Source organism: Misgurnus anguillicaudatus, chromosome 14 (assembly GCF_027580225.2).
Source record: "Misgurnus anguillicaudatus chromosome 14, ASM2758022v2, whole genome shotgun sequence".
In the NCBI taxonomy this organism is placed as follows: Eukaryota; Metazoa; Chordata; class Actinopteri; order Cypriniformes; family Cobitidae; genus Misgurnus; species Misgurnus anguillicaudatus.
The window spans coordinates 9140028-9164540 of NC_073350.2; the positions used below are offsets into that span (position 1 = coordinate 9140028).

At 38.5% G+C, this 24513-nt stretch overlaps 1 protein-coding gene across 6 annotated transcripts; it reads right to left on the reverse strand.

The window, feature by feature from the left end:
* Nucleotides 1-931: 931 nt before the first annotated feature.
* Nucleotides 932-23144, reverse strand: crtc1b (CREB regulated transcription coactivator 1b). 6 transcript variants are annotated; one of them, XM_073875821.1, is made up of 12 exons: nt 21931-23130; nt 20693-20809; nt 16415-16554; nt 16253-16312; nt 16058-16155; nt 12543-12648; nt 12127-12460; nt 11821-12033; nt 11525-11623; nt 4892-4978; nt 4308-4482; nt 932-2714 (listed from the first exon to the last, which is right to left on the reverse strand). In XM_073875821.1, exons 1-12 carry the CDS (start codon nt 22141-22143, stop codon nt 2503-2505), a joined length of 1854 nt encoding a protein of 617 aa, XP_073731922.1. In that variant the 5' UTR covers nt 22144-23130; the 3' UTR covers nt 932-2502. The 6 variants fall into 6 exon arrangements, with proteins under 6 accessions (XP_073731922.1, XP_073731924.1, XP_073731923.1 ...); XM_073875823.1 differs by having other exon boundaries at nt 11525-11611; nt 21931-23127; XM_073875822.1 differs by having other exon boundaries at nt 16415-16542; nt 21931-23125.
* Nucleotides 23145-24513: the final 1369 nt, after the last annotated feature.

Sequence of the window (24513 nt, forward strand, 5' to 3'; positions counted from 1 at the left end):
CTGGTTTTCAGTACAAATATCCAAAAATTAAAAAATTAAAATATAAAGATGTATTTTCTTGATTAGCAAAATGACCCGAGAAAACATGTCTAGCTCCCAGACAAAATCATAAAATTTAAGTGAGTTTGTGCTCTATTTAAGTGAACAGGCAAAAAATCTGCCAACCATTTTCTTAAACACCTTAAAGAAAAATTTTATAAACATTTTCTTACCTCATTGGCAGATTGTTTTTGCTTGTTTTAAGCACAAATTCACTTAAATTGAATATTTGTTTGTCCAAAAACTACACCCACCCTCCCAGGTCATTTTGCTTATCAAGAAAATAAATTGTGATTTAGGAGTTTTTAGATATTTGTACTGAAAACAAGAAAAAAAAAACACTAAGTAAGAAAGTCATTTTCTGCAAAGTACCCTCTACACTGCAAAAAATGATTTTCAAGAAACAATCTCCCAGCACTTTTGTCTTGCTCTCAGCAAAAATATCTAAAAAATCCCAAATGAAGATGCCCCCTCTTGATGGGCAAAACGACCCATGAAAACAAGTCCCGCTTTTAGACCAAAAATATCAAATGTAAGTGACCTTGTGCACAAAACAAGCAAAAAATCTGCCAATGGGGTAAGCCAATTTTTCTTGAATTTTTCTTGAATTTAGTGTTTAGGAAAAATGTTCAAGATTTTTTTGCTTACCCCATTGGCAGATTCTTTTGCTTGTTTTATGCACAAAATCACTTAAATTTCATATTTTTAGTCTAAAAACTAGACTTATTTTCTTGGGACGTTTTGCTCAGCAAGACAAAGCATCCCAATCTAAGACTCTTTTCATACTTTCACTGAAAACCAGACAAAAACACCAAGAAAATGTTTTCCCGAAAACCACTTCTTGCAGTGTAGTTGATCAAACCTGCAATTTTGTTGTTCTGCCGAACACAACAGAAGATATTTTGAAAAATGTTTGTAATCAAAAAGTTTTGGAGCACCATTGAATTTTTATAGTACAGTAGAAAATGTATAGGAGTCAAAAAAACATTAAAAAAATAAATAAAATTGGGGTGAACTATCCCTTTAAGCAGGCATAGACTCCACAAGTTTGTGATAAACCTGATAATGTTTATCTCATACTGTTCCAAAAATCATCTTGTGTGCTTCAATGGTAGCAAGGAAATCTGACCTTTTGTTACAATGGTCGTTCATTTTCATGTGATCTCAGACTTTTGCACCAGACTGTACACCATAATGCTGAATTACAAATGAGTGATTCCTTAATACCTTTCGTATAGCACACAAAAAAATAAAATATAATTTGATCAATGTGCAACAGGGCTCGAACATACCCTTAAAAAAATAATAAACACAAAACTTCCCATAACAGCACAGAGAATAAGGAGCATTACTCTCCCCAAGCCATTAGATTGACATTATCTTCACAACAGAATCTCAAGTTGACGTTTGGCAGTACAAATACAAACCATACAGAATACCGAACAAAATGGCATAGTCAAAACAAGAATACCACAGCCGAACTAGAAACAGACACGAGAGAAAATCGTTTCCGAGACGTTAGAAAAACACATTGACGGTTAAAAACAGCATTTTGTTTTTATATAAGGCAAAATCAGGTCCTCTCACAGTGAAGTGTTTAGCAGGTTACTGCAGCAGCTCTTGGGTCACATTTACCGACCACCTGTGAAGCGAACAATACAGCGATAACAGCGAACAAAACTTCAACATATGCGAAAGATACAAGATGTCCCACGTACACAAAACCTCCAGAGACTGCTGTCGTTCTCTATGGAATCACTGGCGAATATTAGAATATACAAACAAGAATAATAACAGATCATCGTGTTTGAATGTTATAAAATGCTAGCAAAATGAAATATTATGGAAGCCATTTTGTTAAAGCAAATTTTAACTCTTCCACTACATGTTGAGCAACCTCCCTTAAACCCTTGATACACAATCTGGGGGAGTAGTGCTCCTTAACATTACATAAACATGAATAAAAATAATCATAATACAAAATATGAATAAATATGTCGACTTAACACATACACAACTCATTATTAAAGGACATATGGCATAATTATGTAAACATTAAAAACAGATATTTTGGCGTATCACAAATTTATACCAAAGACGATTTTACTGAAAACAAACATTAACAAATAAAACAACACTTAAATGTTATGACCCATCAAATAAAAGCTATGTTCCTCCAAAAATAGACAAAATAATTAACAAACACTAGACAACGAAATGCAAAACAAAACGATGACTACAAAAAGAGAGTGGATGGTGGACAGTATTGCGCATTGGAAACTATCCAGTGTGGATACAGCAATTCCACCTCCACTCACCCCCCAAACCCCCACCATCAGCCTCCGGTCACGAGCGCTTCGCCAGCATGCCGTCGTGTGGGTGGTTGGGGGGACGGCCACTGACCAGATGGTGAACAGAGAGGCCATGCAGCTGAATGTCTTGCTTAAAATGGCATTCAAAGATTCACAGTCGATCCATGCGGAACGTGTCCTCAGTGGCCGGGTCGGCGAGAACCATGTCCGGGTCGTTGAGCATATGCAGTCCGTCCAGTGTCAGGGGGTCTATCTTCAACTCATCCAATGGGAACTGTGAGTCTGCGTCAAAGCTGACATCACCAACGCTGGCCAATGAGCTGCTGAGTTCCTTGGAGAGACTTGGCGGAGACTCTCCCGTCACTAAAGTGAAACACAGCAATTTGTGCGAGTTAGCAAATTAGTTGACTTGATACGGCAACTACTAAATGGGATGACATTTACATTTATGCATTTGGCAAACACTTTCATCTAAAGCCCCTAAAAGGGCATAAGTGCAAAAGTAATATAGACTCACCTAAAGAATTATTAGGAACACCTGTTCAATTTCTCATTAATCTCGCAATTATCTAATCAAACAATCACATGGCAGTTGCTTCAATGCATTTAGAGGTGTGGTCCTGCTCAAGACAATCTCCTGAACTCCAAACTGATTGTCAGAATGGGAAAGAAAGGAGATTTAAGCAATTTTGAGCGTGGCATGGTTGTTGGTGCCAGACGGGCCGTTCTGAGTATTTCACAATCTGCTCAGTTACTGGGATTTTCACGCACAACCATTTCTAGGATTTACAAAGAATGGTGTGAAAAGGGAAAAACATCCAGTATGCGGCAGTCCTGTGGGCGAAAATGCCATGTTGATGCTAGAGGTCAGAGGAGAATGAGCCGACTGATTCAAGCAGAAGGTTACAAACGAGGTATGCAGCAAAGCATTTGTGAAGCCACAACACGCACAACCTTGAAGTGGATGCGCTACAACAGCAGAAGACCCCACCAGGTACCACTCATCTCACTACAAATAGGAAAAAGAGGCTACAATTTGTACAAGCTCACCAAAATTGGACAGTTGAAGGCTGGAAAAATGCTACCTAGTTTGATGAGTCTCGATTTCTGTTGAGACATTCAGATGATAGAGTCAGAATTTGGCGTAAACAGAATGAGAACATGGATCCATCATGCATTGTTACCACTGTGCAGGCTGGTGGTGGTGGTTTAAGGGTGTGGGGGATGTTTTCTTGGCACACTTTAGGCCCCTTAGTGCCAATTGGGCATCGTTTAAATGCCACGGCCTACCTGAGCATTGTTTCTGACCATGTCCATCCCTTTATGACCACCATGTACTCATCCTCTGATGGCTACTTCCAGCAGGATAATACACCATGTCATAAACATCGAATTATTTCAAGTTGGTTTCTTGAACATGACAATGAGTTCACTGTACTGAAATGGCCCCCTCAGTCACCAGATCTCAACCCAACAGAACATCTTTGGGATGTGGTGGAACGGGAGCTTCGTGCCCTGGATGTGCGTCCCACAAATCTCCATCAACTGCAAGATGCTATCCTATCAATATGGGCCAACATTTCTAAAGAATGCTTCCAGCATCTTGTTGAATCAATGCCATGTAAAAGTAAGGCAGTTCTGAAGGCAAAAGAGTGTCAAACACTGTATTAGTATGGTGTTCCTAATAATCCTTTAGGGGAGTGTACATGTTTATAAGTATGTGTGTTCCCTGCTAAACAAACCCATAACCTTTGCATCAGTGATTGATTGGTGTGTTGAGGCATTTCTCTTTTTTCTCAAGTTGTATTAGGTCAGACAATCAAAGTATTTTCTGATCAAGTACGCAGTCTAATCCACATAAACACAACAGCAACATATTTGTATGTAGAGACAGTCAAATAACATGATGGTTTTGTACCTCTCGGAAAGTTCTTGTTGAACTGGAATGCATGATACCTGTGAGGATGATGTTGGGAATGTTGCCATGGCTACTGTAGCTCAGCTGCTGTGAGTCCGACTGACTGCTGTGGGTTCCAGTTAAGCCCATCATGGCTGCCTGCGTGTAGTTCAGTGTCGAACAGTGACTGGAGCTGCCTGGATTTTCCATCATATTCATATTGAACTGCTCCAACTGCAACACCAATATTACAAAGTTAAACACACACGCGTTTGTACAGCTATCTTTGTGAGGACATTCATACGACATTCATAATGCAATCCCTACCCCCTTACTCTAATCCCAAACAGTGCCTAACCCTTATCCTAACCCCAACCCTAACCCCAGCAGTACTTATCTTTATTGTAGTTTTTTAAGCAATGTGAAAGGTTTAAAGAGACAATTTTGTTAAGATGTTAATGTGATGATTTTAACAAACAGATATTCTTATTGTACACAATAAGGAAAGGTAAATGGTGTACATTTATGTCTTAACATAGAATAGAGTAAAACATACATTTTTATTTAACTACTAAAACTGAAATGAAGCCAGGATTTCCCTACACACTACCTTTACAAAGTGGTTCAAATGTCTGTAGCCTACCTGGTTAGAGAGGGCAGTGGTCTGCCTGGATGACAGCTGCTGATCATAGAACGAATCTCCAAAGATGCTGCCAACACCAGGCATGTGTTGTGAGGACACAACCAGACCCACCATGAGACAATAAAGAACATTTACGAAATCATAAATAAGAGAAATGATCCTGATAACACACTTTGACATTACACTGGTTCATTTAAAGGAATAGTCTACTCATTTTCAATATTAAAATATGTTATTACCTTAACTAAGAATTGTTGATACATCCCTCTATCATCTTAGTGCGTGCACGTAAGCGCTGGAGCGCGCTGCTACACTTCGATAGCATTTAGCTTAGCCTCATTCATTCAATGGTACCATTTAGAGATAAAGTTAGAAGTGACCAAACACATCAACGTTTTTCCTATTTAAGACGAGTAGTTATACGAGCAAGTTTGGTGGTACAAAATAAAACGTAGCGCTTTTCTAAGCGGATTTAAAAGAGTAACTATATTTTATGGCGTAATAGCACTTTTGGGAGTACTTCGACTCGCCTGAAAAGTCCGCTCCCCTTCTCACTCTCATAATGGGAGAGGGAGGGTGTTACTGCGCCGAGTCGAAGTACTCCCAAAAGTGCTATTACGCCATAAAATATAGTTCCTCTTTTAAATCCGCTTAGAAAAGCGCTACGTTTTATTTTGTACCAGCAAACTTGCTCGTATAACTACTCGTCTTAAATAGGAAAAACGTTGATGTGTTTGGTCACTTCTAACTTTATCTCTAAATGGTATCATTGAATGAATGGGGCTAAGCTAAATGCTATCACGCTTACGTGCACGCACACAGATGATAGAGGGATGTATCAACAATTCTTAGTTAAGGTAATAACATATTTTAATATTGAAAATGAGTAGACTATTCCTTTGACAAATAAATTTTTGCAAAGTGACACACACTAGTCGAGAACATGACATTTCTGAGCGAAATTATCACACCTGCATATACAAAAATCCAGGGCCTCGTTTATCAAGCGTGCGTACGAACAGAAGTGTGCGTAAAGTGTGCGTAGGAACAGTTTTACGCAAAGTGTGGAATTTATCAAATTGTACTTATACGTAGAAATGTGTGTAAATGTACGTACACCTCGGAGTATGCATACGCAGAACATCTAGTGGTAGAATAGCGATACTACACAGGACCGTCGTTAAAAGAACACTTTGTCTATTTATTATCCACCCCCAGGTGTTAAAAATGATTACTGTTAATAAAGTAACTGCAAATCAGTGTTGAAGTTAATTAATTAAATTAGTGTCTAACCCTATATAAGAAAGCTCCGTCAATGCTTGACACAGTGCAATGGCTTATCTTGCGTTATTGGAAGACTTGGCAAATCATCCATTCGGCCGGGAGCACGTTTTTAAAGACGGCGCCAATGATGCTGGTGATATGCGGCTGTCCAAGGTGGAAAGTTCTGTCATTGTCTGTCCTCCTACAGTTGCACTGATTTCGCGTCGGTGTGCTGTGACGCATTTTTGGGGCTGATAATTTAATGCCAAACCACTTTTTTATTTCTGGAAGTGTTCTCTCCTCATACCCAACGGAATTAAACTTACTGGTAACACATTTCTTTTGTTAGTCATTCCTCCTGCACTACGTGAACCAAACAGGATGTGTTATTAGGATTTATTACACGGCTCTCTGGAATGCTTGATTCTGATTGGTCAGCTGAGACATTTGCAGGTTCGTTCTTTTCAAATAATAACTGCTCCAAAGTAATAACGCATAGCCGGTACTACTTGTATGTTTAAAATCCCTCCCTCGAGACAAACACTGGACAACCACAATTAACAATGGAAAATTTCAACATTAATTTTACGGAAAAAACAAAACATTTAAACAGTGGATAGATTTGGACAATTCAAATGGCTCCCGAAAAAACGAAAATTGAACTACGAAGAACAAACAACGACAAGACACAGAGAGCTTACTGAGACTGAACTTGACAAAATAGAGCATGACAGCTACGAAGTCAACACACAAAAAAATACAGAATCGGCAATAAAACTTCTTAAAGACTGGCTAAAAGAGAAAAAAATGGAGACAGACAAGTATGAAGCAGAGGATGTTAATAAGGTATTACGACCATTTTATGCATCTGTGCAAAGTTTCGCGGAAGGATAAAAATGTTAATTTAAAACAAATATGCCAATAAAATGTTTCAAATTCATATTCATGTCCAGTTTTTTCCTTATGTGGCAAGTAGCCGTGTAATAAGCGGCTCCGCTTCGCGTCGGGTCCTGATCACACTGTCGGGGCTTATTTCGCGATAACTACCGGCTGCCTCTACATTATCCCTTTCTTAACCTCATCCACCAGTAACTCAATTTCTGTGTCTGTAAAGTTCCTCTTTTACGCTCTCTTTGCCATTATTGCGATGAGGGAAAAAGCACAACCGCGTGACTTATAACAGGAGGTGTTGTCACCATATCTGGTTCATTAGAGGCGTTTCGGAATGCAAATGACCATGAGCGTGCACGAGCATGGTGCTTAAGAACAAGTGGGATTTATCATCAATGACTGATGTGCGTACGAACCCCGTGCGCACGTTTGATAAATCACGATGATTTTGTACTTACGCACATACTAAATTTCATTCGTAGGTAAAAATATAGAACATATTCTACGCAATGTTCATAAATGAGGCCCCTGCAACTTATCATAACAACAAAAAAGCCAACAAATAAGAACAATTTAGAAAACAATGACTAAATGATTAATATATTCATTTTTGTATTAACAGAAATAAATTAAATCTAATGTTCATTTATATACTTACTCATTTAATTGTTGTAAAATCAATTGTTTATAATATTTGAATAGCTCAGATGCAAAACCCTCTAAGTGCGTCTGACAAGTTTTCTGGTAAATGAGTTTTTTTTTCAGGCTCTTATGTTTAGGTCAAGTAATTTCACTTTAATGGCAATGTAACTGTGCGTTTACACCAGACGCGGTAGGACGCCAAAAAGTTAGATGTTTAAATGTTTTGAGTTTACTCACTTAATTCGTGCTTGAAATTCTAATCATTCAAGACATTCACGCAGAAATTCGCATCATGGGAGGGGCTTCTGCGACTCCGGTCACTTCCTGTAATCACGCTCCTGATTGGTTAACGTGGTGTGAATATCAACCAATGTTCTGATTTTTCAACCCGCGCGTTTCCCGCGGCAACGCTCAATTCGTGCATTCTGCGCCGCAGGATGCCTTTTTGGAGTCTTTGCATTGACTTAACATGTAAATCACTTGCGCTTGCCGCCTCTTCCGGGTCTGGTGTGAATGCACAGTTAAGGTTATTAGTCAGTATTTAAATGCCTTATTTTCCACAAATATCACTTTAGACATTTCTTTGATTTTGACTGTCTTTCGCTGCAAAACCCTCTAAGTACATGCAAAAATCTCTTCACTGCCCTTTCTGAATAAAGGTAATAAGATAAACAAATTCTGTCAATATCCTAATATTTTCGATAAACCTCTTTTAACCAAGTAAAAACCTCTTGCACGTGTGCCATCATTCATCCAATTCTTCCTCCATGCACTTCAAGGACTTTTCTGAAAAGTCATTGTGGCAGATTCTGCCAACAAAGCACATTTACATTTGGGCATTTAGCAGATGCTTTTGTCCAAAGCGACTTAGGAAGAAAGATTAGGAAACAATAAAAGCGATGTGTCATAGGGAGGCAATAGTACAAAAGGTTCTTATAAGAAGATACAACTTTTTTCATTGTTTCTAAACAATACCTGTTTGAGAGAAAAGAAAGTGTTAGTTTAGGTCTTAAAGATACAATGTCCCCAAGTGACAGACTCTCACAGTTTGGTTTAGGGAGAAATAGAGGTCACTGGCCGGCACACTGAATCCTTTACAAGAACCAGAGTCCCGCCCGACCAGTGGGCTTAACAAATCGATACCCACAGAGCGTCATCAAAAACCGGTTGAGTAAGGTGAGACTGAGACAGAGATGAGACTGTGTCAGCCAACTCCCTGATGCCTGTCTGGGCTTCATACTACTCCCTTACTTGACACTGGGAGTGCCTCATATGTCTTGAAAAGTGAAACCTGTGGCTCTTTGATCGCCCCCTGGTGGCTGGCTCCAGTACAAGTCATAAACCCCACCCTCTTCATTCAAACGAATGGGACTCTGCTCTAACCAAAAAATTATTTACACTTCCAATCAAAATTTCCGAAAGATGGTTTTGGTCTTTTTAAGTAGTTGTTATTACGCTGATATATGTTCAATTGTTCATTTTGGTGTTTAGTTTCATTTTAGCTAGTAATTTAATGTTATAGAAATGGGGTGTGTTGTTATGATTGGCATGGTTGAATTGGGCGCCCGAGCATTTGGGTGGAAGTTTGATACCACGGCTCCACGGACGATTCCTTCTGCCCATGCCTTGGCTCCAAACTGACGTTTTTACGTAACATGGCGGCGACCATGGCCGGACATTTTTAGCTTCAATTCAATACAATGGAAGGACGTGACTTCGCGTCGTCAATCTTTTTTCATAGTCTATGCTCGACAGCCTCAGGAGGAGAGCCGAGCAAGAAATAACATTATGCAATACTTAAATACTTTATAGTCGTGCGTAAGCTCTACGCCGTATGTTATCCGTAGCCTGTGCGTAGCTCTGCGTAGCCTGACGTTCACCTCGCAAATTTTTTAACAGCGCGTCAGTTCTACGCGGACCGCAAGCGCTGTGATTGGTGCACCAGAACCCCTCCCGTCAGGTAAAAAAAACTGCGTCATAGGTATTTCCATTTGCGAAGGTGAAAACAAAGATGAGCCAAGCTGAGGAGCGATTTAACTCAAACTGCAACAAAAGTCGCTGTTTATTTAATTCCATCATTGCTGGTCTTCTCAAATCATGCACAACAAGTTGCTGTTTCTTCTTTGTTTGTGGGTTAACTTGCCAAGCTTCTTGTTCTTTGACGATCGTGATGCTACTGTGGTTACACGCGTGGATATTGCCTACCAGCGGTTTGCGTATGTGTTTCACGTCAACAACGATGCAAAAGTATTAATGAAAACCGACGTGGAACCTATGCCATCGTGGCTACGCTGTAGGACCTGCGCACAACTATAAAGAGCCCTTTAGCCTTAATCTTTACTCTGTGTTTGGGAATTAACAGCCAGATATTGGGTTTATTCATCTTGTTTTAGAGTTATGGCCTCGTTTACTGGACTTTTTTAAACAAAAAAATGGCCTGATTAAGCAGATTTGAAGAGAAAGTATTTGATGAACATATAGTATGCGCCGAGCACTTTCTGTCAATATCATTAGTCCCTTTCACACATAAAGTCTTTACTGGTAATTTACTGGTAAATTGCAGTTAAGAGATCATGTGTGAACAGAACCTTTCCAGTAAATCAGTGCTCCCAATTTACCAGTAAGACAGGTTGTAAGATTACCAGTAATTTACCGGTAAGCGCTATGTGTGAACGAAAATTATAGGATTACCGGCATTTAGAACGGACGACGTCAGACCGTGCTGACAGCTTCGGGCCAATCATAGCGTTTTAATACAAATAACGCGTTTACCCCCGCACTGTTTACGGACGTTTCCACACACATGCTGCTTGAAAGTTGAGCACACCTGAAGTTTACGTCCAAATTTCTTCACCAAAGTTGTTTAAAACAGCTTACCGCCGAATTGCCGACGTCCTTAGCACGCCCTCTGTGAAGCCTAACGTGCAAACAGTAGTTAAAAACGCATTTTCGGTTTGACGTCGTCTCATTCAATGTTGTTTGGTCATGAGCAACTTCGCGACTGTTTACCACAGACGTGAAAACAGCAAAATACGGACCGTGAATATGAATACAAAACACTGAGCTCGCCACGTGCTACAGGTACTTCCGCTTTCTCAACGAATTTACCGGTATTTTGATACTGATGTCGTGATGTGTGAATGATGTCTACTGGTAAAATAACGGAACGCCACTGCGTGTGTGAACAGCACATTTTTGTATTTACTGGTAAATTCATTCTGGTAAATTCATGGTAATTTGCCAGAATTACTGTGTGAAAGAGGCTAGTATCTCATTTTTGACGGAGGTGGCTTTTAGAGACTTTTGCATCTGAGCTTTTCATTTACTTTCTGCATTTAATATATTTTCTGTAATTAAAAAAATATATTTTTTGTTTGTCCCTATGTTCTCTCATTTAGTTAAAAACATAATATGATGAAAAAATGCCACGTTGTGGTATCTAATTTGAAATTAGCATATGAAGTAAAACTACAAAAAGGTGGAAAATGTCAATTTCACTAGCTCTGTTAATGGTTTGAAAAGATTTATGTATTTTTTATTGACTTTCAGATATTTAAAATCTTACAGGATTAAAGTCAGCAGATACCTAAAAATGACATTTAAAATTTGTTCAATTAAAATGAGAATTTAATAGAAAAATGTTTTTGGAAAAAATTACTTTTATTTCTTTTGTCATCTACCTGCAATTCTGGAATAAACCATATAGCAAGAGTTTTTTTCATAAAGTTTCGCATTAAATAATATGTTAGACAACAGTAGACAATAAGGTGGCAATAAACACACGAAACAACACACAATATAAATCAGCGAATGAAACAGTAGTAATGTAAGTCTTACTTGTGGTGAGCCTCCGGGTGAGAAGCCCTGATTGGACACTGGAGATGTGGGTGATTGATTGGCTGAAGAGCCGGTCTGACTGCGGTACTGTTGAGTGAACTAACAGAGTTATGTAACAGATCTCATTCAGGTCAAAGAGACATATCTTCAACAGTGCCTGATATCAGCATTTAAAAAATGAACTATTGCAGAAACATGACATTCTTGCATGTATACGAGTAGATGAATGAAAATTACAAGGCTTACAAAACAAGAGATGAACAAAATATTTTCATGTGTGCATAAGTAAAACTTACAGAGTTGGCGGTTCCGCTCGTGACCGTCTGTGATTGGCTGTCGAGAGAGTTTTGGGTGGTGTTGGGTGTGGAGCTTACAGTGAGAGGTGGGAGTCGTATGAGACGGATGTTTTGCGGGAGCGTGTGTGGCTGTTTCTGCAGATCGTTCAGTAAACTCAAGAGTGAGTATTGAGATAACTGCTGCTCTAATGTCAGGCTGTCCATCGCCATCGGCTACGAATACAAAAGAGTGAAGGAATGGCACTTTTAATATCCATCAAACGCCTAATTTGCTAAACAAATATAATAAGCTTGAGGCTGGCTTACCTGTGCGATGGGTATTTGAGATGACACCGCAGGTTGGAGTGTGGGAGTGGGTTGCTGCTGTTGGTTGATATTGGGCGAGGGTCCAGTGTGCTGGGCGGGAGGGTTGGGAGGAACGTGACTGGCTGCGCTGATGCCCAAATGTGTCAGGTTGGTTGTCAGGTTATTGGTAGTGCTGGGACTGGATGTGGGGAAGGTAATGGGATCATCTGGATCCAGCGGGGTGGGAAGAGGGGGTGGAAACTGGATGTTTGTCAGATCGGGTAAAGAGCCACCTGTGCTGTGAGCCGCTGGCATCAGAGAGCTGTTCATTTCTTGATCAGGAGATGGAAATATGCTGAAAATATTCAAAAGATGACAAATGTTATAAAAAAATAAAGATTCATCAAAGCAACTTTTCGGCATATCTAACTACTCACTTAATTCCAGGAACATCATGTGACTCTGAGTGTAGAGATCCTTTTGGCTCATCTTTCTCCATCTCTGTTTCGGGGTCTTCTGTGTCTGGAGGGGTGAGCAACAGCACTGGAGGGACAGAGAGAGATTAACAGAGAGATGAATGCTGTTGCTGTAGCAAAAGTGGTAAAGCATGAAGCTAGCGATGCCAAAAGTCAGGAGGTCAATACCCACTGTTTGCACAGATAAAAGCTCAAATCTGACAATTGCATACATTTAAATCATTTTTGAAATGTCAAATGAAAAACAAGCACCTTAAGACCTCCAGTCTGTGAAAACCTATAAAATCACCATGCGTAATGTAAATAATATATCTTAATATCTTTAATATTGACAGAGAACGGTCATGTCAAAGATTGAAATTAATGTGAAATCAATGATTGAAATCAAAATATGATGCTCCTAATCTCATTATAGGGGCGGCACAGTGGCTCAGTGGGTAGCTCAAGTGTGGAGTTTGGATGTTTTCCCAGTGTGTGTAGATTAACAGGTTTTTGCGATGAATATGGTAAATGGACTGCATTTATAGACCAATGGCCATGCAAAGCGCTTTACAATTTGCCTCACATTCGCCCATTCACTCACACATTCATACACCGACGGCGGTGTCAGCCATGCAAGGCGCCATCCAGCTCGTCGGGAGCAGCTGGGGTTAGGTGTCTTGCTCAAGGGCACCTCGACACTTGGTCAGGTGGAGCCGGAGAACCACCGACTTTCCGATTTGCAGAAAACCTACATGAACCTATATGAACCACTGAGCCACTTAATGCTTGAATGGCATTAGGAATAAATAAATACGTCTCATTATTACAAAGGGTATAAATCTGGTGCTTGCCTATGCAACATTGACCTCAAGAATGCTACTGTGTTGTGAGCAATTGCCAGGTCATTGCTACTTTACGCCGTTTCTAAGGCTATGTTTACATTAATGCGTTTATCCTTTAAAACGCGTTACTTTTGCTACGTTTACGCCTTTCATCTACACTACATCACCGTTTTCGACCCACATAAACGGATTCGTTCGCAAACGTTGCAGACCCTGTTTTAGTTTGAGAACTCAGACGTTGCTCTAAGTGTAAATAAACGTAGACAGAGTCTTATGTAAACGAACAGCTGATGTTAACGTGACAGTGCATCATTTTCAAAGTAAAAATTTATTTAGTCAGGTAAATGGAGGTATGCAACGGAGGTTTTGCCAAAAATAGTAAACATCTACCAACCAGCTATTATAAACCCTATATCGGATTGTTTTAACATGTATCCTTATAGATAATGCCTGTTTTATATTTATGTTTGAGTATTGTTGGGTTTGAATATTGTAATGTGTTTATGTTTTGTTTAAATTAAGTTAGCTTATTACGAAAGATAGACTGTAATTTTAAACGCCATATAGGGTGTTGTAAAGGCCAATATGAAGTGAGAATTGTAATGCATCAGACATTATTTTCGAGTTTAATTTAAGTTTTGTTTTCTACTTTAAAATGAATTTCGTTTCAGATAATTTGTCTCTTAATTTTAATCGATGTTTTGTTGATACGTTTTGTGAATATAAATTAATAAAAACAATAAACTCAACGTCATTAATATTTAATGCTCGTTTAGCCGCTTGCGCTTTTAGCTATTTCTGTGTTGCTTGCGGAGGACACGCACGGACCTCGCACACTTTTAAAAATTAATCCAATAAGCATTTCTGTAGGCTAAAGCAATACTTCACCTCTTACTATGTTTGATTGAAGTTTGCATTTGCTGAAATTTATTTTTGCTTCAAGTTCGTTTAGTTCTGTTCACTTGAATGCTTTCTTTTTAAATCATAAAGACCTTTCTGTTTAGTTATAAAATCAAAATTAACCTATTAATCATATTAATATGTTGTAGGGGGGGAGCTAGAACAATATAAGACTTTCCCAAACACATTTTTATAAGTCCAAAAATAGTGTCTGTTGTAGTTGCCAGCAGAGGACCCAGGTATGAATTTTGTCAATATCGCACACCCCTAGGCTGCATAAATGCGCAAAGGTAAGTTATTATTAGAGTAATAAGTTATTTAACACTTTATGCGCATGCCCAGTTACGTGATTGGTCATGTTTCATGCGTTTATGGTGGTGTATAGTGTGGATGAAGATTCTTTTTAAAATGCCAGTATAAACGAGGATCGTTTTCATTTTAAAATGCCGTTTTAAAACACAAATGCTCTAATTTATACAGTGCGTTGTGAATGTGTTAGCATTTAGCCTAGCCCCATTCATTTCTTAGGATCCAAACAGGGATGAATTTAGAAGCCACCAAACACTTCCATGTTTTCCATATTTAAAGACTGTTACATGAGTAGTTACACGAGTAAGTATGGTGGCATTTTTTAAAGCAGATAGGTTGTTTGCGGCACTTCGACCTCGGCGCGCATTAACATCATCACTCCTGACTATTCCCCCTCTCACTCATTTTTTATCTACTTAAAAAATCGCCACGTTTTATTTTGTGCCACCATACCTACTCGTGTACTTACTCATGTAACAGTCTTTAAATAGAGAAAACATGCAAGTGTTTGCTGACTTATAAATTCATGCCTGTTTGGATCCTAAGGAATGAATGGGGCTAGGCTAAATGCTAACACATTCACAATGCGCTATACAACGATTAAGTGCACAAATTGAATAAAGATAGGTATGTAAAATGAATCTAAGTTAAGGTAAGAACATAGTAAAATATTGAAAAACAGTGGTGTTTTCTTTTAAATTCGTATTTATTCTTGACTAACCATGCATAAGAATTATTACACTCAGTCCAAATCCCCAGATTTAATATTAGTTCAGTGTGTTTTGTTAGAAAGAAATGCTTGTATGCATCAATAATCAAAATCTTTCTTATGTGTTAAAGAAACACATTTATTCATGCAAGATGTTGTGTGACTTCTTTAAAAAAAATTAAGCAAATCTGTTGAGTTCTTTGTTATAGTTTTTCTTTCTTTTCAATTTGTTTCCCTGCTGTTCTACATCTCTTAAATAATATATTTGGCAGTAGACCTTGTTTTCTAAGTACAGATGTAACAAACTAAAACCTTTTCAGAAAACACATCTCAATGTTATTATTAGGAAGTATTCTGATGAGTGTAATGCCCTTCGCAATGGCAAAAATGTACAGCTATAATACAACATGTTTTAGTGAACATTTTGTTTAAAGCTACATTTAAGCAGAGACAATGAATGGGTTTTTATGGAGGTGCTGACAGGGCCCCCTCACAAAGTTGCTTAGGGCCCCCAGAAGGCCAGAATCGACTCTGCTTACAGGAGAATGTAGGATGTAGCAAAGGAGATGCACTGGATTTTGTTGCAATGCGCATGCGTCGAACGTCAAAATAAGGCAATGCTTTGCAAGGCTGTGCATTCGATCGTGGGGGTATGATCATGTACCCTTAAAAAAAAAACACACTACTCTCCCGGCTTTGTACATTCTTAAATGACAAACCACCCAAATTCTTACATGTTTTAACTCCTTTTGACTGCAGTTCCTGAGATCCACCGACAAAAGTGTCCTGTGGAGTCACAGCACTCTGGTGTAGAGCTGAGTCAGAGTTTGTCCTGCAGGACAACCAGAAAATATTGCAACAGAAATGAAGGCAACATTCATGAGAAAATTATGTTCATTGATTATAGTCTATAAGGAACATCATTTCACCTCCTCCAGCTTGTGTCAGGGGGTGGAGACAGATATACTGAGCCATATGGGCAGCTGTCAATGTAACTAGGAATTAAGAAAAATTTGTCACATGAAAGTCAACATTAACAAAACGTCGACAAATCAACCAAGTTAAAGCTGTGTCGGGTAAAGGTGAAGGATATCTGACGTCCATGCTTGTCCACAGAGAGAGGCCTGCGATGCGGAGAAGCGATGCGATTTCTGTCGCGGTACACGCGGTCCACCAGGCCGTGATGTCGGGTTGTCCGACTGGTGTCCAGAACTGTCGTCTGAAAAATAATCTGATATGTTTAAGAGATATTTTTGCTCGTAACCCAGTCACAATTGTATTGCAGCCTTGCTAGGCAAATAAAAGCATACTATAGCTTCACGCAGAAGATGGACTGGCAGCATGAAAGCTTTATGCAATGGGATCCGACCTAAACATCATTAAGTGTCTTAAATGAAGAGCAATGATAACAGAGGAATGGCTCTTGAGCAAATGCACATTTTTAATGACTTCATGAACACCATGATTTGCTGGATACAGGGGACTTTATTGAATAATAAAATTATGACATTTTGGAATAGACTCTATTTCAGTTTATAATCCATAACAATTATTACTACGATCCTCTGCCTGTATTTTCTTATTTTTTCAGTTGCTTGGGATGTTTAGGAAGGAAACCTTTGACCAGTAGGTGTGTAGCCCTCAGTAGAGGACTTCACGGGTCACGGGTTAGATCCGAAAAACCAGAGATCCGACCTGAGACCCAAACGGGTCTAAAAGTTTCACGCGGCATCGGCTCTTGGGTAATTTTTAAACGGACCCGAACTATCTAATTTTCATTGAGACAGACCTGTCAATCAATTTTGCATGCGCATTTAAGTGGTCATCATCAAATAAAGTAAAATAAATGGAGGCAAATTGAATGCGACACTACTGGGTTTCTTTCTGTCTGACTAGTGTGTGCAGGGATGCAGACTGCCCACAAGTCGGTGCCATTTACATTTGGGTCCCTTTGGGTAAAAAAAAATTGCCACTGGTTTGGGTCGGACTCGGGTCTAATTTTCTCGGGGTTGTCTCGGGTTGGGCCTTTTAAAACAGTGGTTCTCAAACTTTTTCAGCGTGCGGCCCCCTTTGTGTACGGCGCATTCCTTTGCGGGCCCCCCAAAGAAAATTTATGACAAAAAACTCAAAAACTAAAACTCAACTTTTAATTAAACAAAACATATTGAATGATACAAAGTACTGCTGTTGGTTTGTAGCCTTATTTTTTAGGTTTAATTCCACAGAATTCATGATAAATTAATTTATTTTATAAAATGTTATAAAGCTGGGGCCCCCCTGGCACCATCTTGCGGCCCCCAGTTTGAGAACCACTGTTTTAAAAAAAACTTATGCATGTTGGGTTCAAGTAAAAAGCGATTCAGGTCTTTTTGGGTCGGGTATATTAGATTGGACCCGAAAAGACATCTAGCCCCCAGACAATAGCAACACCTTAGAGGAGGGGCCAAATCTAAATGTTGGGTTTACAAACAGTAACTGAAAATCTAACATAGTGCACCTTTAATAAAAAGATATTAAGCAACAGATGCAAGTCACATTATTTCACTTTTATCAGAAGTTAACTTTCAACAAAGAGAGGCACATTTTAAATGATTTCACTAGTTTGTTCAAATAATATAGGATGTTGCTTTTTGGATTCCAATGGTGTCAAGCACAAATAAAACATGCTTCCTTGGGAATGTTGTTTTAAATGTATTCATAGATGTAGTAGACAATAGTAAAAATAACAATCAAAAGCCATTTCCATAATAACTTCATCTCGCAGATAGTGACTTCATTTTGGAGGGAAACAATAGCATTACCAGTAACTTTTAAACTATTACAATGTGGCAAAATAGGTAAATTATTCTTACATTTATGTTCAAATATCTCATTCTCTTAGTTCATCCAGGAAATGTCTTCTTTGCTATGTAAATAATCAAGATATTTTAATAATATTTAGGTTCCTGAACATGAATAGAGGATAATTCTGAAAATCTGTTATAACCTTTTCAAGGGGACATTTCACGAGACTTTTTTAAGATGTAAAATAAATCGTTGGTGTCCCCAGAGTACATATGTGAAGTTCTAGCTCAAAATACTCCATAGATAATTTATTATAGTATGTTAAAATTGCCACTTTGTAGCTAAAGGCCTGACATAATGAAATGTTATGTCTTTATTACCTTAAGCCCTGAATACACTGCAGGATTTTTGCCCTCCTATATCACACTGTGCAACATGGATCGTTTAAACTCGGGTACGACAAACATGTAGACTGTACGATGGTGACACAGAAGCTTCGGTGGCTGCATCACACGTTAGCACAACGTCATTAGCATGCGCTTGTGGTAAACAAATACCAGTACACAGGTCGTAGCAGCAAACACACTGTGCGGTAATCATGCTGAATTTATGACACTGTCAGAAAACGTAGGCTATCTTTGGACGCAAGACCGGGAAAACGTCCGTCTTTAAACCTCCACCACTCTACGACATAGAACCACCAATAAAGAGCCAGGATCACAGAAATCGTGATGATTGTTTCACAACGGCAATCTTTCGTCTGGGACAGCCAATAATCGTGCAGTGTGTTCCGGGCTTTAGAATGAGCTGTTTTAATCTACATACACCATGGGTCCCATTGGAAGTCGGCATCATGTTTCTATAGTAGCCATAAATGGACAAACTCTTCTATAGACGGTTTCAGCAGTAACAACATAAACAAACTTTCAGTATCTCCGCTAAGAATCAATAACAATAGAGTACTTTAGAGTAGTGTATTTCTGATAACAAGCTAAATAAACAACACGTAGATTACCTTAGTTCAAATCATAGCTAAAACTACACTGAGCTACAGTTACTGTGTAAAACGTGTACTATAAAATGTATACTATGTATCTACATATCGGCTGCCAAACCTCCCTTTACATAGCGGTGATCCATGATCGCCATCTCCTATCGTCTTTAGGAAATCAAAACATTTGTTATTTTCGACGAGGTATTTGTTCCAGAGTTCAGTTTATCCACTAGCCCGTTCATTAATGGTCCCATTCTTTCTGTGTTTTTGAAGCTTAGATTGTGTTTATAGTGGGCAATATAACATGTGTTTATGTTTCACGTATAAAAAGACGCGCTTTTTTCACGCAATTTACTTATTTCTAAATTGCTGTTTTCGCGGTCCTAAAAACGGGCTGATGTCTTCCTTGTTCTATGAAGTCCCTCCTTCAGAAATACGTATCGAGTACTGAATGTGTAGTTTGTTTAGTGTGTTGTGATTCGACAGCAGTTTAGCTTAGCAGAGCCGTCTGAGCCAAAGCTGGTGATTGACGTATTCCTGCGTATTCTGTTAAAAAAATATATATCGCCTGGCAGTGAACTTTGAGCTTTACTTTGAGAAAAATTAGATCAGGAAGAACATGACCTTTAAACAGAGACTGGAAGTAAAATTTCACCCAGACACGTAACGGCAACAACACACATGCATCTGATGAAACCGTTTATAGAACGCATTTTATCACGATGTCACCAACAATGACATGTTTGTCCTGTGGTGGCTACCGTAGCTTCTGTATGTGTTTCGCAAGGGAGGGGTGAGCGGTAAACTGAACCGTTGGTTGCAATTCACAATCTCACTGCTAGATGCCACTAAAATCTACACACATCACCTTTAAAGTGCACCTATTTCATTGCTAATAACAACATTATTTTGTGTATTTTATATAATACAATGTGTTCACATGGTTTATGGTTAAAAAACACATTATTTTCCACATACCAAACATTGTTGTAGCTCCAGATTTCACTATCTTCCTGAAACGCACGGATTTGAAAATCTCTGTGTCCCTGATTGGCCAGCTAATCTGTACGTTGTGATTGGCCTGAATACCTCTGACATCAGCCGGAAATGTGACGCTCCTTACCGTGTTTGAAAGATTCAGTCACAATGCAATGCTAACAGGAGTTAACTTACAGGCTGTGAGTCTGAAGCAGGAGGAATTTAATAATGTCGGTTTTTAATAAATCGCAAATCCCAGGAAGTAAACTGTTGCCTACAATCCGTGATTGTTGTAGTTCAAGAAAAGAGATTTACATTGGAGATGATAACTCGCGCCATGGTTTACTTTGGGGTTTGTACCTTTTGCATATCGTTAACATGTACTAATACACACTTACACACCAAAGGAAATGTAAAAACGTGAATCCTAAAATAAGTGTTCTTTAAAGAAATTCTTCATAATAGCTGCAAAGTTCAAAAGTAACTGCATTAGAAGAGTGATGCATCTAAGAGTTATCCAGTTATGTGTTTATGAAATCATGATCTAGATCAGGGAAATTCATCCATAAGGTGACTAAACAAAAAATCGTCTTATGAAGATCTAAGGTCTCACCTGAAAAGGGAGGTCAGTGTTGCTATTTCCAATCTGATTGACATTGGGCAGTGACCCTCCATAGCACTGAGCTCGATTCTGGCTTAGTTGCAAATACTGGGTCTTCTGCAACTGCAGCTGTGCAAAATAACAGTGTGTGAAAAGCAGCAGTGAATGATGTAATGAACCCATGAATGAAACCTAAAGCAGATACTGAACACTTCATCAGGCGAGGTATGAGAAAAGCCACCGGTGAACAGCAGAACATAAGCGTCAGCTTTTTATAAACCTGTCACATAAGACTTCAGTTCAATACAAAAAGACACGGCGAAAATCTGTTTTTTTTTTTCATTTAGGGAAACGTTGACAGGAAAACTGGGGCAAGTTGTCACACTATTTACGCCAGTGAGTATTTATCAAGGGAATTACTTTTTTGCTCAATTCTGCATTTTATACAATACAAGGAAGTATTTCTAGTTATTTTTAACAATTTAAAATATAAAAATATTAAAAGTGGCAAGTAACACTCATAAATAGCCTAAGAAGTAAAGAACTGTAAAATATACATATAATGGGAAACAACAACCTGACATTTCAGATTTTTTATAAACAGATTTTATCTTTTTGTTTAGCTAAAATATACATTGGCGATACAGTTTGCCCCTGCCTAAATATCTGTCAGTATGATTATGTCATTTATCCAAAAACTACAGACATAATGATACTTCATTTTGTATCACTTAAAGTATATCCTATATATAAAATTCACTTATATAGTATTTTATTTTTATTATAATTTGAAAAGATTACTGACAAGGTGTTTGAAGCCAACATAGAAAGCCACTTCAACAAAAAAGAAACATTTGTGTAAATAGAGTATAGTCCATGTGACAACTAACCCCGGTCTCTCGTACAGTATATAACATTTCCCAATTTCAAAAGCACTCTGATCATGATCAATACACATCAATGGGACAAGAAAAAAACATGAATGGATTTAGTAGCCTATATGATAGGCCAGAACAAACTCGCAGTCTTAAGTGCAGATGTGCATGACATCTGTAACGAGCATCGTTACAGCTGCGCAGCCTCAGCATCAGCACCACATTCATCTGATCGTTTAACCGCACGGACATCCTAATCCGCCGATTTATCACGACTCTCGCTCGACAAAGGCGATTCATTCATATTTCAGGTTATATCCCACATAGCAGCTGTGCTTTAGTTCGTCATTACGCGTTTGTCCGTGACACACTTACCCGCGCAGCTCGCGTGATGCTTAGGTCCTTCATGACCTCCTCAAACGCCGCGGTCTCCTCCGCCTGCTTCTGGTTGTGCAGGGCGATCTTCTCGCTGAATTTGCGCGGATTGTTTGAGGTCGCCATCTTCCGTTCTTCTCCAAAACACAGAGCGTTGCGTGAGACGCGTTGCGCGCTGCGGCGGCGCGTCATCACGGCCAGAGTTCTGGGCATTGGAGTCCAGGGACGGTCAGGTGATGAAGCATCTCATTGGGGAAGCACACAAACACACCCACCATCATCTTTTTTTTAATGAGTACATACAGTAGAGATATCATTTTTAATAGTGTATTTATGGTAATATTTATTGTTTATTCTGATCGATGTGGCATCAGTCAAATATTCTTTAGGATTTTAGGGCCACAACCTTGCATGTTTTCTAAATTAGGTTTATATTTAAGATTTATTTTATATTTTTGTTGGGCTCCAGTATATATGAAAATGATTGAAATATCGCAAATGGCCATATTGCAATGGTTTGCAATAACATAAATATTTTAATACTTTAAAAAGCTGCATAGACAAATCTTTAAGGTGACGCAGAGAGACTGAGAGAGATACTTGCTTTATCCTATGTTATTTATATATAAATTTGATTTTACAATTTTAAAGCATTATCTTATCATATACTGCATTTTCTTCAATATCGTGCCACCCTAATTTTTTGTATACACTTTATAAAATACTAGGTTGTTTTATATATTTATATATAAATTTGATTTTACAATTTTAAAGCAATTTTAAAGGATTATCTTATCATATACTGCATTTTCTTCAATATCGTGCCGCCCTAATTTTTTATATACACTTTAAAAGGTTGTTTTATATATTTATATATAAATTTGATTTTACAATTTTAAAGCAATTTTAAAGCATTATCTTATCATATACTGCATTTTCTTCAATATCGTGCAGCCCTCATTTTTTTGTATACACTTTAAAATAGGTTGTTTTATCCCATGTTTGGATATAGACGGTTTCACCAGTAACAACATAAACAAGCGGCTGTCGCGGTCCGCACGTGACTTCCGGTAAGCTCCGCTAATAATAAATAACAACAAAGTACAAAAAAACCCCCACATAGATTACCTAGGAAACCAAAACATTTGTTATTTTCGACGAGGCATTTGATCAAGAGATCAGTTTAGCGAGTCAGACCATTAAAAAAATGAAACCGGAAGTAAAGTTGGGATCCAGACGTGTATCACGTGCGTCCGATGAAACCGTCTATAGACCATTTCAAAAGATGCAAACAACACCGGTCCAGAAGCACCCCCCGCCCCAATTTTTTAACACAAGATAAACGTTGGGATAAAATACAACCAACAGAACATATAGAACTGAGTCAAAAAGTTAAACAAACATCTTAAAGATAATGAAATATTTGTGAAATAAAAAAAACAGTCACAAACTGAAACAGGAAGTGTTTCTAGACCAGTGTTGTTTACATCATTTGAAATGGTCCATATACAGTATGGACAAACCTTACCATTTTGACCCAACCTATGCTGGGTTGTTTCAAACCATGGTTGGGTCAAAAATTAACATTTTCTATATTATTTTAACAGCAGATGCATTTGTTCATATTTTACGGGTTAAAAATAACCCAGCATTTTAAAGTTAATATTTTACTTATAACCTTTATATAAAACTACGTCAGATAGGGGTGGTTTCCCGGACAGGGCTTATCCAAATCCAAGAATAAAATGCATATTTGAGCTACTTTAATTTATAAACACCTTCTCCTGTTTAATTTTAACATGTATCAGTGAAAAATATACAACATAACACTGAACAAAATAATAAACGCAACACTCCTGTCTTTCTACACAAAAGGCCTATTTCTCTTAAATATTGTTCATAAATCTGTCTTAATCTGTGTTAGTGAGCACTTCTCCTTTGCTGAGATAATCCATCCACCTCACAGGTGTGACATATCGAGAAGCTGATTAGACAGCATGATTATTACACAGGTGTGCCTTAGGCTGGCTACAATAAAAGGCCACTCGAAAATGTGCAGTTGTACTGTATTGGGGTCTGAAAACCAGTCAGTATCTGGTGTGACCACAATTTGCCTCAAGTCTAATCTCCTTCATATAGAGTTGATCAAGTTGTTGATTGTGGCCTGTGAAATGATGGTCCACTCCTCTTCAATGGCTGTGCGAAGTTGCTGGATATTGGCAGGAACTGGAACACGCTGTCGTATACACCGATCCAGAGCATCCTAAACATGCTCAATATATATGACAAGTCCGGTGAGTACGTTGGCCATGCAAGAGCTGGGATGTTTTTAGCTTTCAGGAATTGTGTACAGATCCTTGCAACATGGGGCCGTGAATTATCACGCAGAGACATGAGGTGATATTTGTGGATGAATTTCACAACAATGGGCCACAGGATCTCGTCCCGATATCTCTGTGCATTCAAAATGCCATCAATAAAATTCACCTGTGCTCTATGTTCATAACATAGGCTTGTCCATACAATAAACCATGGGAGAATCACCAAAACGCTCACCCACACGAAGTCTGCCATCTGCCCTGT

What these genes read in the sequence shown, in the direction of transcription:
- crtc1b (XM_073875821.1), bottom strand. Translation starts at nt 22,143, where the DNA reads ATGCCCAGAACTCTGGCCGTGATGACGCGCCGCCGCAGCGCGCAACGC. An exon ending in GACAAGCATGGACGTCAGAT is followed by an intron (nt 16,313 to 16,414) that starts ATCCTTCACCTT and finishes TCCTAGTTACAT; the next exon opens with TGACAGCTGCCCATATGGCT. An exon ending in TCCCAACATCATCCTCACAG is followed by an intron (nt 2,715 to 4,307) that starts GTATCATGCATT and finishes GTTTCACTTTAG; the next exon opens with TGACGGGAGAGTCTCCGCCA.